The sequence below is a fragment of the Bombina bombina genome, chromosome 1, assembly GCF_027579735.1.
Source record: "Bombina bombina isolate aBomBom1 chromosome 1, aBomBom1.pri, whole genome shotgun sequence".
Taxonomy (NCBI): Eukaryota; Metazoa; Chordata; class Amphibia; order Anura; family Bombinatoridae; genus Bombina; species Bombina bombina.
The window spans coordinates 156,222,376-156,242,661 of record NC_069499.1 but is presented as its reverse complement, the minus strand read 5'-3'; the positions used below and the strand labels follow the sequence as shown (position 1 = coordinate 156,242,661).

The 20,286-nt window shown below is 39.1% G+C and overlaps 1 protein-coding gene across 1 annotated transcript in view; it reads right to left on the bottom strand.

Moving 5' to 3' along the window:
* FUT8 (fucosyltransferase 8) overlaps positions 1–20,286 on the bottom strand; it is a 678,563-nt gene that overhangs the window by 290,514 nt on the left and 367,763 nt on the right. Inside the window, exons 4-5 of the mRNA XM_053697682.1 lie at positions 12,010–12,128; positions 8,543–8,711 (exon numbers count right to left, since the gene is read on the bottom strand). Coding sequence (XP_053553657.1) covers positions 8,543–8,711; positions 12,010–12,128 — 288 coding nt within the window. The remainder of the gene's footprint in view (positions 1–8,542; positions 8,712–12,009; positions 12,129–20,286) is intronic.

Below are 20,286 nucleotides of genomic sequence, written 5' to 3'. Positions count from 1 at the left end.
CCTACTAGTGGGGATTTATCTGCTCTCAAACATATGAAAGAAAAACGGGTAGGCTATATATTATAAAGTAGCCAGATGGGGGCAGTGTAATACTTTCTAATATAATAAAACAAATTCTGCTATCCAAAGCACAAACTAATTGCATAATTTAACATACATTAATTTAATGATGATTTGTGCAATAAGCATTGAAACATTTGAATATTTGCTAATCTAGCTAAATATAAGATTTTAGCCAGGTGGTCATTAAAAAGTCCTAAGAAGAACACTGAATTTTGTTATTGCCATTATAGAAACAGACATTGCAATTTTTTTTTAATTTATTTTGTTTAAGAAAAAAGAGAAAAACAGCAATACATATGCAGCACTCCAGTCTATATACTCAAAAGGGAAAAAGAAAATGATAACATAACCTTTATTAAAATGATTAAAACATGGAACAAAATAACCGATAATACCCAGTACAAATGTGCGTCCCACAATAATGATATTAATATGAATGAGAGGGTAAACTCCAATGGTAATCATGTATCTATTTATTGATTTCCTCCTTCATCTTACAGTAAATACGTCTGCTAAATTAAAAAGACCTAGCCGTATAAGCAAAAATCAAGTGTCCTTCAAGAAACAAGAAATAAACATGACAAATGAACAATGTGTCCCAATAATAAATACTATTTACATAACAAAATGCCCATATATATTTATGATACAATATTTAATTAAAAAATGTCAATAAGTGAAATATTCCACTTCTACAAACGATATCATATGAAAGAAGAAGAATTAACTAAATAATATAAAAAGTGCTATGATTCAGAAAAACATATTGTATGCTTACCTGATAAATGTATTTCAAGTAAGCATAAATTATGGTTTTCTTTCCTAAGATATGGTGAGTCCACGGAATCATCAACTAATAGTGGGAATCAATAACCAAGCTAGAGGACACAGTTCATAAGGGAGGGACAAGACAGGTAACCTAAACAGAAGGCACCACTGCTTGAAGAACCTTTCTCCCAAAAGAAGCCTCAGCCGAGGCAAAAGAATCAAATTTGTAAAATATTGAAAAAGGGTGAAAGGATGACCAAGTAGCAGCCCTCCAAATCTGTTCCATAGAAGCTCCATTATTAAAAGCCCAAGAAGAAGAAACCGCCCTGGTAGAAAGAGCCGTGATTCTTTCAGGAGGCTGCCGTCCAGCAGTCTCATAAGCCAAGCAAAAAATACTCCTCAACAAAAAAGAAAGAGAAGAAGCCGTAGCTTTCTGACCCTTTCTCTTCCCAGAATAAACAACAAATAAGGAAGAAGACTGACGAAAATCCTTAGTTGCCTGTAAACAAAACTTTAAAGCACGTACCACATCTAGGTTGTGCAACAAACGTTCCTTATGAGAAGAAGGATCAGGACACAAGGAAGGAACAACAATCTCTTGATTAATATTCCAATCCGAAACCACCTTAGGAAGAAAAACTAAGGCAGTCAGTAAGGCAGCTTCAATAACTGATTCAGAAAAACCACGCTTAGATAATATCAAGCGTTCAATCTCCAAGTAGTCAGCTTCAGAGAAACGAGATTTGGATGAAGGAAGGGCCCCTGAAGTAGAAGGCCCTTCGGTAACGGAAGACTCCAAGGTGGAAGAGATGACATCTCCACCAGATCCGCATACCAGATTCTGTGAGGCCACGCTGGGACAATGACAATCACCAATGCCCTCTCCTGTCCGATTCGAGCAATGACCCATGGAAGGAGAGCGAACGGAGGAAAAACATACACTAGACTGAAATTCCAAGGAACGGCCAGAGCATCTAACAGTACAGCCTGAGGATCTCGAGACTGTGACCCATACCTTAGAAGCTTGGCATTCTGACGAGATACCATGAGATCCAGCTCCGGCTGCCCCTACTTGAGAATCAAGTTAGAAAATAACTCCGGATGGAGTACCCACTCCCCTGGATGAAAAGTCTGTCGGCTTAGAAAATCCGCTTCCCAATTGTCCACCCCTGGAATGTGGATCGCAGACAGACAACAATTGTGGAACTCTGCCCACTGAATAATCCTGGCTACCTCTGTCATGGCCAAGGAACTCTGAGTCACTCCCTGATGATTGATGTAAGCCACGGATGTTATGATGTCCGACTGAAATCTGATAAACTGGACTGAAGCTAACTGAGGCAAGGCCAGAAGATTGCTCTCAGCTCTAGAATATTTATAGGAAGAACCGACTCCTCCCAAGTCCAAAAACCCTGAGCCTTTAATGAACCCCAGAAAACTCCCCATCCCAAGACTGGCATCCATGGTCAAAATCACCCAGGTAGGTCTGCGGAAGCAGGTTCCCAGAGAAGATCCTTGGACAACAACCACAGAAGAGAGTTTCTTATCTCCTGATCAAAAACAATATGTGGAGACAGATCCGCATAATCCCCTTTCAATTATCTGAGCATGCACAACTGCAGAGGCCTGAGATGGAACCAAGCAAACAGAACGATGTCTATAACGGACACCATCAGATCAATAACCTCCATACACTGAGCTACTGATGGCCAGGGAAAAGCCTGAAGAATAAGACAAGGCTTGAAGATCTTTGATTTTCTGGCCTCTGTCAGAAAAAAACTTCATTTCTAGAGAATCTATTAGTGTTCCCAAAAATACCACTCCTGTAGCCGGAATCAAGGAACTTTTTCCTAAATTCACCTTCCAACCGTGGAGCACAGAAAAGACAACAATATCTCCGTGAGGGAGGTTGCTTGTTGAAGAAATAGCTCCTGAACCAGAAAAATCGTCCAGATAAGGCGCCACTGCAACACCCTGGCAAAGAACTGTCAAAAATGCTCCCAGAACCTTCAAAAAAAATCCTGGGAGCCGTAGCAAGACCAAATGGAAAGGCCACAAACTGAAAATGTTTGCCTAGAAACGCAAATCTTAAAGACTTGTGATAATCATTGTGGATAGGAAAATGCAGATAAGCATGCTTTAAATCAACTGTGGTCATGAACTGACCCTCCTGAACTAAAGGAAGAATAGAACAAACAGTCTCCATCTTGAAAGATGGAACTCTGAGAAACTTGTTTACACTTTTGAAATCTAGAATAGGATGGAATGTTCCCTCTCTTTTGGGAACTACAAACAGATTGAAATAAAAACCAAGACCCTGCTCCTGAAAAGGAACAGAAACTATTACTCCCATATCGGAAAGATCCTGGACACAACACAAGAACGCCTCTCTCTATCTGGTTCACAGATAACCTGGAGAGAAGAAACCTGCCCCTGGAATAAGTCCTGAACTCTAGCTTTTAAGCCTGGGATACGATGTTCACCACCCAGGGATCCGAAACATCCCGAACCCAAGCCTGAGCGAAAAAGAAAATATGCCCCCCACAAGATCCGCTCCCGGATCGGGGGCAGTCCCTTCTTGCTGACTTTGAGTCAGTAAGAGGCTTTATGATTGCTTCCCCTTATTCCAGGAATGATTGGACTTCCAGGAAGACTTAGAATGCTCCTGCTTGGAAGAGGAAGGGGAAGGTTTAGCTGAGAAGTTCCAAAAGGAACGAAAATTACTTTGACGCTTTTATATATGTCTTTTATCCTGAGGAAGAAAATGACCCTTACCTCCCGTAATATCAGAAATAATCTCAGCCAGACCTGGTTCAAACAAGGTCGTATCGTTGTAAGGAAAAGACAAAAGCTTATTTTAGAAGAAACATTCGCAGACTAGGAATTTAACCATAAAACTCTGCGAGTTAAAACAGCAAAGATAGAAATCTTTGAAAATTTGATAACTTGACGAGAAGCATCAGAAATAAAGGATATAGCCAATATAAGAGCCTTAATCCTATCCTGAATCTCCTCAAGTGGAGTGTCTGACCGAATAAAAACAGACAACGTATCAAACCAATAAGCTGCTGCGCTAGTGACAGTAGCAATAAACACTGCAGGCTGCCATTGCAACCCCTGATGAACTTACATCCTCTTAAGAAAAGCTTCAAGCTTCTTATCCATAGGATCCTGAAAAGAACAACTATCCTCAATGGGAATAGTAGTTCTCTTAGCCAAAGTAGAGATAGCACACTCAACCTTAGGCACTGTCTACCAAGACTCTTTAAGCAATAGAAAACATTTTTTTTTTTTTTTAAATTTAAGTGGAGAAGGGGGAAAAGGAATCCCAGGCTTCTCCCTCTCCCGTGCAACAATCTCTGAAGCACGATCAGGGACAGGGAATAACTCCACTGCGAAAGGAACATCAAAATATATAATAAGCTTGCCAGATTTCTTAGGAGTCATTACAACCATAGAATCAGAATCATCCAAAGTAGGCAAAACCTCCTAAAGTAACAAAGGGAGGTGCTGAATGACACAACTTCAGCACCAGAAGAAGGAATTATACTGTTAGACTCAGAGATCTCATTCCTCAGACTTCTGAGAAGAGACATTAGAAAAAAACAACTCCTGAAACAGGGGTCTCCAATTTTTTTAATTTCCTCTTACGCTTCCCATGCAACATAGGGAAAGCAGATACCGCTTCAGAAACTGCAGAAGATATATGAAAAGCCATATCCTGCAAAGAAAACTACAGCTGGAGCATGAGATGAAGCACAGGGTATAACATGCGGGCAGACAAGGGCAGGGATGCCTGAGAACAAGGCTGCACTTGAACAGCATCTTCCCTAGAAAAAACGGCTAAGATTCAAAAAGTTTATCTTTGTAATGCAATGTTCCCTCAATACATGAGAAACAGAAAGAAATAGGAGGATCCACATTAGCCCCCAACAGAGTACAAATAACATTTTGCAGGGCCACTTAGTCCACAAAAAATACATTTCAAACATCAAATTTATACAAAAGAAAAAAAAAATTAAAAAATGTTACTATCCCATTAAAACAGTAATGTTAACTCAGACATTTATAGCAACAAACTTAAACTTTATAAAAGTAAAGTAAAATAAACATGGGCACCTCTACACCTCAGCCAGATTGCTGAAGTGCCTACCTGAACCTGTTGATTAAACAGAGAAAAAATAGGAACACTCCGGACTGAAAACACTCTGCAGCAAAGAAACAGCCACTTGTACACAGTCAGAGCTGCACTAAAATAAAACAAACACTTCATGGTTTGAAAAAGTGTGCCAAAACAACCTCCTCAGCAGGCTCCGCCCACCAAAACATCACAATACACCCGGACACTCAGAACCTTACCTAGGGAAAAAAAATGTTGCAAAAAAATATTAAACTGAAAATCGCATACAAAGTAATAAAAAAATCATGAGCCAGAACCTTGTCAATGCCCTGTAATATAACCCCTCATCAGAAAAACTGAATTAACTATTTAAATGCCAATATATGAATAAAATATAATATAGCACTTACCATAAAAGTAACTGCCCTGCAGCAGGCAGCTCACAATGTTTAAGAGGCACCCTCCTCCTATGGACCTGTGTAAAATGAAGACTGTGCAAACTTAAACAGGCTTTCTGACAAGGGCAGCAATAAATCAATAGGGAGGCACAGAGGGGATTATACCCCCCAAGTTCCCAAATGCTTAAAAGCCACCAATGCTCTACTGAATAGACTGAAATGGACTACGGCTAAACCCTTAGCAAAGATCAGAACATCTTGTCTTGCTTTGAAAATAGCAAACTCTTGATGGTAGAATCTTACAGACACCTTACTTTACCACCTCCTTGCAACTACTACAGGCAAAGAGAATGACTGGGGATTGTGGGTAAGGGGAGTGGTATTTAACAGTTTTTGCTGTGGTGCTCTTTGCCGCCTCCTGCTGGTCAGGAGAGATATTCCCACTAGTAATTGATGATTCCGTGGACTCACCATATCTTAGGAAAGAAAATTATATATTGATACAGAGCACCACTTCCATTCACACAATAATAAATGAGCATGTGTGTAAAATATCATAATAATTTGATTTAATAGTATGAGTGGAAGACAATCTTTTGTGGTGCCTTTGATATACTGTGTGTATAAATAGTTTGTTTATCACCTTTTATAAGCATGAACTTTATCGAATGGTTATCTAATTTACATGTTCTGGAAATTAATGAATTTTCTTTTTCTGCAAAACACAATCAACTTGCAAAAATCAGAATGTGTTAAAACAGGAAAAAACTAAATACAAAATGTATTAATCTACAAAGGATTTATTCATAAGTCTGCTCCAGACAAGCAATGCAGGAATGGTCTGAAGATAAAAAATGGACATTGAGCCAATCAGAGGCAGCAACCACCAATCAGCAGCTGGGTTCAGCTAAGGTTGGCCGAGCAAATTTAAAAAAAAAAAATTGTAAAAGATTAAGATAAACAGGAAAGGTTTGTTAAAGGGATAGTCTAGTCAAAATTAAACTTTCATGATTCAGAAACAGCGTGCAATTTTAAGCAACTTTCTACTGTACTCCTTTTATCAATTTTTCTTCGTTCTCTTGGTATCTTTTTTTTGAAAAAGCAAGAATTTAAGCTTAGGAGCCGGTCTAAATGTAGCCACCAATCAGCAAGCGCTACCCAGGTGCTGAACCAAAAATGGGTCGGCTTCTAAGCTTCTATTCTTGCTTTTTCAAATAAAGATACCAAGAGAACAAAGAAAAAATGATAATAGGAGTGAACAAGGAAAATGCTTAAAAGTGCATGCTCTATTTGAATCATTAAAGTTTAATTTTGACTAGACTATCTCTTTAAAGAAGTCCTTATCAAGGCAAGTTTTATTTTATAGGTATATACTGTGAAGGGTTGTGGAGATATTGCAACAACACATTTAAAAGTGTCAGAATAAAGGCACTGGATACTGTAAGCTTGTTCTTGACATTTGGAATAGTTTTCTTATGTCTGTGTAGAAATATTGTTGAAGTTAAATCAATACATCAGCACAAAAAGAATGTTTCTCTTGTGCACACATCAGAAATGTGGCTACAGAGACATGAAATCAACATCTTTGGAAGCAAATCCTTGAGCTTATCTCTAGGCGTGCAGACCATGTGTTGATCTTATTACAGGAGGTAGACGGTGGTTAGGAAAGAAGAAATGGGTTTAAGTTTTCGATTCTCTAAAAAAAATAAAAATCAAATGGAAATGTAAGGCTCCGGAGAAACTGTCAGACCAAGCTCAGGTTGTGGGTAAAATACCTAGCTGTGATTTAGAACTGCATTGAATTATGATGTGGTGAATTTGCCGTGTTAGTAAGATAGATACTCCCCCTTTATACAGGGCACTACTACTCACACCATTATAAGACTTTGGTTTTAAATGACTGCATCTACTTATTCCATATATTATACAGAATTCAGCAATGAGTTGGATGGCCTTAAGCCAAATGGAAGCCACATTATTTGAAGCAGTAGCTAAACAGAATAAAATGCATATCAGCAACAATTCATGAGCTTACCAAAAATAAAAAAACTATAAAGACAGATAAACAGATATACTGTCAATTGTCAGTCTCTAGCGAAGTCCAGACCACGTCTTAGGAGAATGCATTCTATGGAATGTTTAGTTAGAAGCAATTTGAACAGGCTTACTATGGCATCTGTTAGTTTTTCGTGATATTTTTCACTTCCAATTAAAATACTCTGCGTCATACATTTTTTTTTCATTGGCATAACAATCTAGGGAAGACAAATCTCGCCTTATTCACATTATAAGCTAAAGAAGACAGAGAATTTCACCATAACGTAAAAATATTACCAAGTAAAATTCATTTTATAATAAATATATTTCTTCACATAGGAATGGTATGTATAGATAACAAGCTTTGTCTTTATATGGTTCTACTACAAATATTAGTACTTTTAACCTAGTTAAAGCTACCCATATGAAGGCACAATTGGACTGAAGCTGAAGAGGGCTGGTTATTTTAAATATGGGGTCTCACACAAATAATACTGTTGGGAATAAGAGAGGGGCTACATTATGATTTTGTCCATATGCATATGGTTCTATCTCCCTAAAAGTTACGGAGTAGAAAGGTGACTGAAATCCCCTCTTTTAAAAATCCTGCTTCCCCCGATCCAAAAAAAGTTGGGCAGGTGATTACTAGCATGTTACCACCAAAAATTGATCGGATTCAAAGCAACTAACTTGGACACACCAGCAAATTCATCGCTAGATTATCTAAGGTGCATAATGCATTTTTGCGGTCTAGTTAGTTGTTCATAAACATAAAGAGGTCACCCTTATGTCCGTTCACACCATTTCTCTAAAACACACCAGCCTCTTCTACTATGGAATTTTAAATATAGATTGCTTCTATAACACTGATTAAACAATTCCTCACAGTTCTTCCACAGAAGTCTTCTATATAGGGCTCTCAATCCTTCCTCAGTTTGAAGGATTGTACCGTTCTGGGAGTTTTGACTGCTCTTCATGTTCTGTGTTCTATAACAGAAACCTGGTAATGTCCTAAACAGTATGTACAACAATCACCCACAGATTACTCAGAGTCTCATTCAGAACAACCTAGACCCTGGCACAAAAATAGAAGTAGATCATGCTGGAAGGAAGCTGTATATCATAATATAGACTAAAGCATTTCTTTATTGCATACCTTTGCTGATGACCCATGTCAACTAATAAGTCATCTATGTGTCTTTGGAGTTCATTTCTGTCCACGTTTTTTAACTTCTTTACTTCACTTTGGACCAAATACCAGAATTCCTTTGCACCATTTTCAATAGCTCTTCTTAAGCTTTCATGGTCCTTTCCCATTTCTGCCACTAAAAATTAAAAAAGAAGAATTGCTGAGTTTTTTTTTCTTTACTGTTAAAGCAGCTATGCAGTAATCACGCAGGGACAATAATATGTAGCATGGATGAAAATATTGGCAACCTTCCACTTTTTTTTGGGGGGGGGGGGACTGACAATTTTATCTGAACAAAGTAAAAATTTAAAAAAGTATTTGGTATCCGCCATTCTTTATTTCAAAACGTAATAGAATAGAAACTTCACTTTTAATTTAGGACTTCACATAATACTTTAAACAGTAAAACAAATGAGAATGCATGGACAAAAATATTGGTTTTTTTAACCAAATATTTCATACCACAGCCTTTGGAGACAATAACTGCAATCAATCGCTTTCTGTAGCTCTGAATAAGATTTCTACACTTTTGAACTGGGACTTTGGATTGACTTTTCTTGAGTAAACTGCTCCAGTTCTCTCAGGTTTGATGGATGCCTTTTCCCAACTGCAAGTTTCAGCTCTTTCCACAGATGTTCAGTGGGATTCAGATCTGTACTCATAGAAGAATCCAATGTTTTCTTTGCATCCATTCTTGTGTGCTTTTTGAGGTATGTTTCGGGTTATTATACTGCTGGAGGAGCCATGATCTGCCACTGAGACACAGCTTTCTGACACTGGGCAGTACCTTTCACTCCAGAATGCCCTGATAGTTTTCTCATTTTATTGTGCCCTGCACAAATTCTAGGCACCCAGTGCCAGAGGCAGCAAGGCAACCCTAAAACATTACTGAGATTCCACCATGTTTCCCTTTAGGAATGGTCTACTTTTCTTTGAAAGCTTCTTTTTTTTCTTCTTCTGTAAACATGGAATTGTTGTGATTTGCCAAAAAGCTCTACTTTTGTAAAGTCTGTCCAAAGGACATTCTCCAAGAATGTCAACATGCATGTTGGCAAACTCCAATCAGCTTTTTTTTATGTTTTTCTCTTAAAATGCAAGGGCACAAATACTTTAAACAATACTTTCGGCCACGTCTGTATATGCAATGTGTATTATAAATAACCAAGTATATTTTCCTTGATTGGTGAAAAGATTGTTTGTGATACCCTGTACTGTAGAATGTAAAATGTCTGGTTGAACATTTCAATTTTCATTGTTTATCATAAAAAATATGCTGGTATTATTAAATGAGATTTTTTTTATGAAAGGTAGATAAACTGATCTGCTCAGAAACACATGGAAAGAACATAAAAATTAGATCATCTTAGCCCTGAAATATAGTGTTCATTAACATGAAAATTAAAATCCATAAATCAACCTGAAATAGTCATACATTTTACTGGTAGGCCTACTGAGCTGTACTTCTGAGAAGTCTTCAAGCTGCCTCTCTTCCTGCTGGTGTTACATGTTATATAGCTAAGCTAGTTCCTATATTTGAGAGAGGGAATAAAAATTATTTTATGTGACTTCGTGAAACAGACTAGGTAACAATACACCAAGGGCAAACATTATCATCATTGCAGGCGGACAGATTTGCAAGAGCAGGGCATGTTAATCACCCCAAACGAGCGAGTTTCTGATTCTTAAATATGTGTTCGAGCCTGCTCTGCATAGCCTCATAAATTTACCCCATAGATAAAATTTGTGTTAGCAGGAGAGCCTTTATATGAATCTACTTCAAGTGTTAGAAAATTGATTTTTTTAGTAAGAATAAATATATTTGCCTCAGAAAATTGTAGGGCCCTGTATTCTGAACCAGTGAATACCAACGTTACCCATACAAAGGCATGGTGGGAAAAATGAATATCTGTCTGGCTAATACAGTTGAAGTATTAAAGGGCCACTAAACCCCAAATCTTTCTTGCAAGATTCAGATAGAACATACAAATTTAAACAACATTACAATTTACTTCTATTATTTATTTTGCTTCATTTTTTTTAAGATATCCTTATTTGAAGAAAAAGCAATGCACATGGGTGAGCCAATCACATGAGGCTTCTATGTGCAGCAACCAATCAGCAGCTACTGATCATTTCTAGATATGCTTTTCAGCAAAGAATATCAAGAGAATAAAACAAATTAGATAATAGAAGTAAATTAGAAAGATGTTTAAAAATGCATTCTCTTTCTAAATCATGAAAGAAAAAATGTGGGTATCATGGCCCTTTAATAAAAGAGAAAGTGTTTTTGTATTGGCCTATCAACAGAGGTGTGCCATTTGCTAACTTTACATGGTCATTTCCAGGCCCTAATGCAAACCATTTATATCTTCTTGCTTGTAAAATGTTATACACTACTGAGCACTAGATGGCAGTGATATTTGCACATTGAATAACATTATTAAAGGGATATAAAACCCCAAATTTTTATTTCATAATCCAAACTGAGAATGTAATTTTAAACAACTTTCCAATTCACATTATCACATTTACGTTGTTCTTTTAAAATTCTTTGTTGAAAAGCATACCAGCTCTATCTGAATCATCAAAGAAAACAATTAAGTTTCATGTCCCTTTAAAAGCAAAACTGTTGTCATATAGTGCTCCAGACACATGGATGCCCCTGAGAATAACGATGTATGCTCTTCAACAAATTATACCAAGATTGAAGTAAATTGGATTTTTTTTAAATTGTTTACTCTATCTGAATCAAAGAGAAAAAAAAGGGTTTAATGTTCCTGTAAAAGGGGGTCCTAGAGTCTGGTAGGTCTGATCTAAGTTTAACTCAACATTCCCCATTTGTATGGTGGTGGTAACTAGAGGTGTGCATTCAGCATTCACACTAAGACCTGGATTTGCATAGATCTTGGTGTGATTCACTTGCACAAAAGGCTATTCGGCTCTGAAAAACGACAAATACAGAAAAAGGCCTCCGACTAAAACTGCCGAATGCACATTTCTAGTGGTCAGATACTTAAAATAATTAAAGAGACATGAAATCCAAAACTTCTCTCATAATTCAGAGCACGTAATTTTAAACAACTCTCCAATTTAGTTCTACTATCTAATTTGCTTTGTTCTTTTTGTATCCTTTGTTGAAAACCATACCTAGGTAGGCTCAGGAGTAGCAATGCATTATTGGGAGTTAGCTGCTGAATGGTAACTAAAAATATATGCCTCGTCATTGGCTCAACAATGTATTCAGCTAACTTCACATAGTGCATCACTGCTCTTTCAACAAAAGATAACAAGCAAATTAAGCAAATTTGATAATAGAAGTAACTTAGAAAGTTATTTCAAATTATATGCTTTATCTGAATCATAGGTTTTATGTCCCTTTAACTACTTGAGGGAAACATCACTTTCTGGTGCATTACCTAGACAGATAAACCTACCCGCACTGCTGGACTGTTGCTTATACATCTCTATCTGTTCTTTGGCCTTTAATAGCTGTTCTTCTAATGCCCGTATCCTGCTGGCTGCCGCTCCTTGTTCAATTGGTCCTTCTGGTATCCTAAAATAAAAAAAAAAAATTAATAATAAATTAAAATTAACTTGAATAACTACTCATTTTAACTAACTGCCACTATGGTGAGGAATTATGCAGGTGACCCAATAGCTGCCAGTACAATATTTAAGCTGGTTGTTTTCTAAACTAGTACTTCTCAAATCAAGTCTTCAATTACCTTTAACATCTCAGCTTATTAATTCCCTGCTTAGGTTAATACATTACTTAATCACTGTGACTGACTCATTTGTAGTCAGATAAAGGGATTATAAATATCATGGCAACCGAAGATGAGAAACTGTGGTATAATTAACTGCATGCACATCATATATGTCTGCTGGACTACACAAGCATTAAACAAGTTCCTTTAAAGTTAAAGGGACAGTCTAGGCCAAAATAAACTTTCATGATTCAGATAGAGCATGTCATTTTAAACAATTTTCCAATTTACTTTTATCACCAATTTTGCTTTGTTCTCTTGGTATTCTTAGTTGAAAGCTTAATCTAGGAGGTTCATATGCTAATTTCTTAGACCTTGAAGGCCATCTCTTTTCAGAATGCATTTTAACAGTTTTTCACCACTAGAGGGTGTTTGTTCATGTATTTTATATAGTTAACACTGTGGTCGTGCACGTGAAGTTATCTGGGAGCAGGCACTGATTGGCTAAACTGCAAGTCTGTCAAAAGAACTGAAATAAAGGGGCAGTTTGCAAAGGCTTAGATACAAGATAATCACAGAGGTTAAAAGTATATTAATATAACTGTGTTGGTTATGCAAAACTGGGGAAGGGGTAATAAAGGGATTATCTATCTTTTAAAACAATAAAAATTCTCGTGTAGACTGTCCCTTTAATGCTCACAATAAAAAGAATGTTTATACTTAATAAATCAATACTAGTTACATACTAAAGTATTACTGAAATATACTGCCTTGTATATTCTCAGAGTAGGGAGAAGGCATCCAGAAATGTTCAGGGTCCCACACCCCCTTTAAAGGGCCATAATACCCAAATGTTTAAACATTTGAAAGTGATGCAGCATAGCTGTAAAAAGCTGACTAGAAAATATCTCCTGAACATCTCTATGTAAAAAAGAAAGATATTTTACCTCAAAAGTTCCTCAGTAGCCACATCCCATTGTAAAGGATTTCTAAGCAGCATTTTAGTGTGTCTGTCCTGGGACAGCTTAGGGGATGAGCCTTGTGAACTCTCATATTATTTCACCAATCAGGTAAAGGAAGCTTACTATGAAATCTCATGAGAGTTAAGTCAAATCTCATGAGATCACAATAAGAGTTCATGACCTCAGCACTGCTGATGCTGATTGGCTGCTGTTCATTTCTTCATTTTTTTTTATTTTTACCTGCAGCTGGGAGCAGCTGAGTATAACTTTTTACACAGAACTTACTCTGCTGAGCTGAGGAGATTGTGAGGTAAAATATCTTCCTTTTTTACATAGAGATGCTCAGGTGATATTTTCCTGTCAGCTTTTTACAGTTATACTGCATCAGTTTCAAGTGATTTAGCATTTGAGTATTATGTCCCTTTAATACACCCTTCCTGATGGCCTGTGTTCATGTAGAGCAAAGCTGGAAACTATTTATTAAAAGAACAAGAGAAGGCTTGACCAATAACCATAGTCCTGAATGATGACATAAGAAGCTGGACACATATAATGTATGGGTTTGGCTGCATATGTCATTATAACGAGTACAAAAAAGATGTTTTATGAGCAATATTGACATACTATTCTGGTGTTAATTTGTAAGTACCAGTGTTAACCATATGAAGTATGAAGCAGGGCAAATAGACATATACATTAGGAAGAACAATAATTTCTCTGAACAGCTTCCTGTAAAAACTGAAAACAGTGAATTGATAAATATCCGTAGAAGTCTGCAAGGAAGACAGATCACCTGTCTTGCAAAGTTTTTCAATGAATGTTTAATAATAATGAGTCCATGAGAAAGTCATAGCTTTAGAAGAATGTTTTCACCTGAAAAGTAGGAATTTTCTTGATAAACGATATGCCAAAATAATTCCAATGTAAATCCATGAAGCTACGTAAGCTTTAGAAGACATTTGTTCTATTCTAGCCCCACAAAATATCAGACTTTCTGATATATTTTCTTGATAGTAGTTGAGTGTGGAGTTTGTTACCCACAATAAGTTATAGAAAGAGCCTAGCATTTTGAGAATTAAAAAATAAATCCACAACTTTGCGGAAAAAACTAACTCCTACACACTGCCTTATCCTAATGGAAAAACTAGACAAAAACAGATGAGAGCACACAAGCACTGAAACATGTATGGGTTATGACCAAGTCCCCACTGTCTTGACAACTTAGAAACATAAAACGTATGTAAGGGTTCAAGAGAATGATGCAACAAAACCTGAACAAAAGTCAAGTCTAGCAAAAGGGCAAGGAACGTGAAGGCAACCAATCACTCTGCCCACCATGCATTCCTTTCACATTGATCTATAGATCAAAACGTCCTGATGGTCTGCACATTCTTGAAACTGTTTCTCTGAAAAGTAAACACACACATATTTGTTCCCAGGATTATACCTCTAAAATAAATATGCTCAAACTTTTTCAAACATGTTTAGCATTTTAATATGATAATATTAATATAAAGAAGGTCAAAACAAATCATCTTGGGTTGCTATGTTTCTTGTTCAGAGAAGGCTAGCCAGGTACTTTAGGGCTGGACTGTCCTTTATAGGTGTGATCAAACTGGTTGGAGGTCTCTCTCTCTCTCTCTCTCTCTCTCTCTCTCTCTCTCTCTCTCTCTCTCTCTCTCTCTCTCTCTCTCTCTCTCTCTCTCTCTCTCTCTCTCTCTATATATATATATATATATATATATATATATATATATATATACAGTATATATATACAGTATATATAATGTATATATATATATATATATATATATATATATATATATATATATAGACATAAATTATGCTTACCTGATAATTTAATTCCCTTCTGTATGAGGAGAGTCCACGGCATCATTCCCTACTGTTGGGAAATACTGAACCTGGCCACCAAGAGGAGGCAAAGACACCCCAGCCAAAGGCTTAAATACTGCCCTACTTCCCTCATATCCAAATCATTCTGCCAAGGGAACAAGGAACAGTAGGAGAAATATCAGGGTATAAATGGTGCCGGGAGAGAAAAACAAATTTTGGCTTGCCCATCGGAGTATATGGGCGGGGGCCGTGGACTCTCCTAATACAGAAGGAAATTAAATTATCAGGTAAGCATAATTTATGTTTTCCTTTTTAATATGAGGAAAGTCCACGGCATCATTCCTTACTGTTGGGAAAACTATACCAAAGCTCTAGAGGACACTGAATGATAACGGGAGGGGTAAAGAAAAGGCAGACCCTATTTATCTGAGGGCACCACAGCCTGTAAAACCTTTCTCCCAAAAGCTGCTTCAGCCGAAGCAAAAACGTCAAATTTGTAGAATTTTTAAAAGTATCTGAGGAGGACCAGGTAGCCGCCTTACAAATCTGATCCATAGATGCCTCGTTCTTAAAGGCCCAAGAGGAAGCCACCGCTCTAGTGGAATGAGCCGTAATCCTCTGAGGAGGTCTAAGTCCCACTGACTTGTAAGCTAAGCGTATAACACTCCTCAACCAAAAAGACAAGGAATTTGAAGAGGCATTCAGACCCTTACGCTTCCCAGAGTAGATAACAAACAAAGAAGAAGTTTGTCTAAAATCCTTAGTAGTTTGAAGATAAAACTTCAAAGCTCGAACCACATCCAGATTATGAAGTAAACATTCCTTCGAAGAAGAAGGATTAGGACATAAGGAAGGAACCACAATCTCCTGATTGATGTTGCGATCAGACACCACCTTAGGTGGAAAACCCAAGCGGGTACGTAGGACAGCCTTATCAGTGTGGAACACCAGATAAGGATGCTCATATTGCAAGGCAGCCATTTCAGAAACTCTGCGTGCCCACACAATAGCCAATAGAAAAAGAACCTTCCAGGACAACAATTTAATGTCAACAGAATACACGGAGCCCGTTGTAAAAACTTAAGAACAAGATTCAAACTCCAAGGTGGAGCGTTAGATCTAAACAGAGGTCTGATCCTGATCAGAGCCTTAACGAAAGATTGCAAGTCAGGGAGCTCTGCGAGCCTCTTGTGCAGCAAAACAGAAAGAGATTAAATCTGTCCCCTCATGGAACTGGCAGAAAGGCCCTTCTCCAGACCCTTCTGGAGAAAGGAAAGAATCCTGGCAGCCTTAACCTTATGCCAGGCTAAACCACGCTCTTCACACCAGAATAAGTAAGCTCTCCACACCTTATGATAGATGTGACGGGTAACAGGCTTACGAGCCTGAATGAGAGTGTCAATAACCCTCTCAGAGAAACCTCTCTTGGCTAAGACTAAGCGTTCAATCTCCACGCAGTCAGCCTCAGAGAATCTAGATTTTGAATCTAGATTTTAATGAACAAAAGGACCCTGTTCCAGCAGATCCATGCGACAACTTAACATCCACGGAGGAGATGAGGACATCCCCACCAGGTCCACGAACCACATCCTTCGCAGCCACAATGGAGCAATCAGTATCACTGATGCCTGCTCCAACTTGATGTGGGCCACTACACGAGGGAGAAGTGGTAACGGCGGAAATATGTAAATTGGATTGAACTTTTAAAGCACTGCTAATGCATCTATTAGCTCCACCTGAGGATCCCTGGACTGCGACCCATATTTGGGTAGCTTGTAATTGAGCCGGGACACCATGAGATCCATCTCCGGCATCCCCCATCTGTTGCAAATCTCCGGAAACACCTCGGGATGGAGAGACCAATCCCCCGGATGAAAGGATTGTCTGCTGAAAAAAAATCAGCTTCCCAGTTGTCCACACCAGGAATGTGGATCACTGACAGCAAGCAGTTGTGGGACTCTGCCCACTACAGAAACTGAGATACTTCCCTTATTGCTAGGGAGCTCCTTGTTCCCCCTGGTGGTTGATGTAAGCCACCGAGGTTATGTTGTCTGATTGGAATCTGATAAACTGGGACTAACCCAGACAAGGCCAAGTCTTCAGAGCACCGAAGATTGCTTGAAGTCCCAAAAAGTTGATTGGGAGGAGGGATTCCTCTCGAGTCTACAGGCCCTGTGCCTTCCTGGCACCCCAAACAGCTCCCCATCCTAAGATCTCCCAGGATGGTCTCAAGAAGGATGTCCCTTGGGACAGGTGATCTGGACAGAGTCACCAGGAGAGCAATTCTCTCGACCGGTTGTCCAGAGAGATCAGTTGAGACAAATATGAATGATCGCCATTCCACTGTCTCAGCATGCACAGCTGAAGTGGTCTGAGATGGAAACTGGAAAAATGAATGACCTCCATACACTGAGCCACAGAAGGCCTTAAGGAGGTCTGGAGGGCCAAGCAGAAGCTAGTTTGTAACGTCTCTGGTCTGTAAGGAATATCCTCATGGATATGGAGTCTATTATAGTACCCAGGAATTCCACCCTGGTACTGGGAATAAGAGAACTCTTTTCTAAGATTATCTTCCACCCATAAGATCGAAGAAGAAACAGACGAGATTCCGAATGGTCTTCTGCCAGACGACAGGATAGTGCTTGAACCAGAATATTGTTCAAATATAGCGCTACTGCTATACCTCTGGTTCTGGCCACTGCAAGCAGAGCCCCTAGAACTTTCGTAAAAACTCTTGGAGCAGTAGCTAGACCAAACGGAAGTGCAATAAACTGTAAGTGCTGGTCCAGAAAGCAAACCTTAGGAACTTGAAGTGTTCCTTGTGTATTGGAACGTGAAGGTAAGCATCCTTCAGATCTATAGTGGTCATGAACTATCCTTCCTGAACTAAGGGAAGGATGGACCTTATCGTCTCCATCTTGAACAAGGGACGGATAGGAATTTGTTTAAGCACTTTAGGTCTAGAATCAGGCAGAAAGTTCCCTCCTTCTTTGGGACCACAAAGAGGTTTGAACAGTACCCCAGACCTTTTTCTGCAAGAGGTACCGGGACAATGACTCCTAGGGAGGAGAGATCCCTCACACACCCCAGAAAGGCTTCTTCCTTTTCTGGCCTTGAAGACACCCCTGGGTGGATGAGACTTGAAACCTATTATGTATCCCTGAGCAATGGCCTCCAGGACCCACGGGTCTTGCACGTCCCCAAACCAAGCGTCCGAAAAGAGCGACAGTCTGCCTCCTACAAGATCCAGAGCCGGATCGGGGGCCACCCCTTCATGCCGACTTTGTCTCGGCAGGCTTCTTGCTCTGCTTGGATTTATCCCAGGACTGAGCCGGTTTCCAAGTCCCCTTGGATTGCTTGGGCTTTGCGGATGGCTGCTGACGTTGGGATTTATCCGAATGAAAGGAATGAAAATGAGTTTCTATCTTCTTAACGATGGGCTCTTTAAACAACGAACTATCCTCAAGCAGGATAGTAGTGTGCTTAGCAACCATGGAGATAGCACCATCCACCTTGGGGATGGAACCCCACAACTCCAATTTAGAGTCCGGTACCGGGAAAAAAATGTTAAAAGAAGAAGGGGAAAAAGAGGAACCAATTCTTTTCCATTCATTCTTAATAATGTTTTCCATCTTTACGGGAACAGGGAAAGTTTGTGGTACAACCCTGTCCTCGTAGACCTTATCTAATTTAGGAATCAAAGGTTCCTCAGGCAATTTGGGCTCTAAAACTTCTAACGTAGCCAAAACTTCCTTCAGCAGAAAACGTAAATGCTCGATCCTACATCTAGTCTGGTTCCTCCGCAGCTGGACGATTAGAGGCAGCAGATTACGACCCAGAAAAAGCACACTCTGAAGTATCAGAGGCGCCTTCATCATCGGATAATCTTGCATCAGATAAATCCAATAAGCTAGTAGATGAAGGATAGCAATATTTGACCTTTCGCTTGTGCTTAGCAGGGCAAGGTAAAGCACTAAAGGCCGCAGACACTGCCGTTTGTAACTGCTCAGTAAAGTCTGGCGGTAAAAGGGCCCCTCCAGATGGAGGATTAGGAGTGCTACTGGAAGCTGCATGTGTATTAGATGACTGTAGGGTGTGGACCTCATGGGACGGAGACTCCTCAGAGGTGGACGGCTCAGTGGTATCAAACTTATTAACCTTCTTTGACATGATTACTTTTACCTCCTCACAATATAAACAGGTATTAGACTTAGGTAAAGAGGAAGTACCCTCTAATGCATCAGAATCCTCCATAGCTTGCATATACAAAGCAGACTATTGATTAATGATAAAAAACGGCACCTTTATTCTCTCAATGGCTGGGGCACTCACCACCTCCTATGACCCAGGCCAAACAGAGAAACCGCTTCTTCTTGGGTAAACCGCAAGGTCAGGAAAGAGGAAATAAGTGTGACCACACCCGGTCACATCATGCGCAATGCAGGACCGCCCCTGCTATAATAGTAACAAAGCGCGCCGAGCCTTTTAGGCTGCGCAGCTCCAAAAATGAAAGTAAAGAACCCTGTACATTCCAACATCTGCCTGAGCCTCATCTCACACATTCGCAGCATAATCAAATAAACTTATGTGATTAGTCCCCCCTGTTCAATAATCCCCCTCTGGAGATATTAACCCTTGATTCCATACAGATAAAAGGAGCCACACTGTGACCCTGTCTTCTTGCGTTATCATATGTGTAAAAAAATGAAACGATCTTAACGGAATCTGTGCCGTGGAACAGAAACACAACCTCTCAAGATTCACAGTCTTGTAGCATCGCACCTGACATGGACTTGAGTGATGGAAGCAGGCAGTGAAACTCATCAAAACTGATTGCTTAGGAGCTGTTAATACGAGTTTGGATGCACTCACAGAAAGACTCTCCCTGCATCTCCAGACTCTAACATACTCAATGCTCTCACTGAGAGGCTGAAAAGACTATGTAAAACTCGAGTTCCATTTCAAAGGGTAGATACCCTTCATAAGGAACTACTCCGAATCTTCTGAAACTTCTCTGCCAACCTCCTGTGACTAAAGGCAAAGAATGACTGGGATATGAGGGAAGTAGGGGGAGTATTTAAGCCTTTGGCTGGGGTGTCTTTGCCTCCTCCTGGTGGCAAGGTTCAGTATTTCCCAACAGTAAGGAATGATGCCGTGGACTCTCCTCATATTAAGAAGGAAATTATTG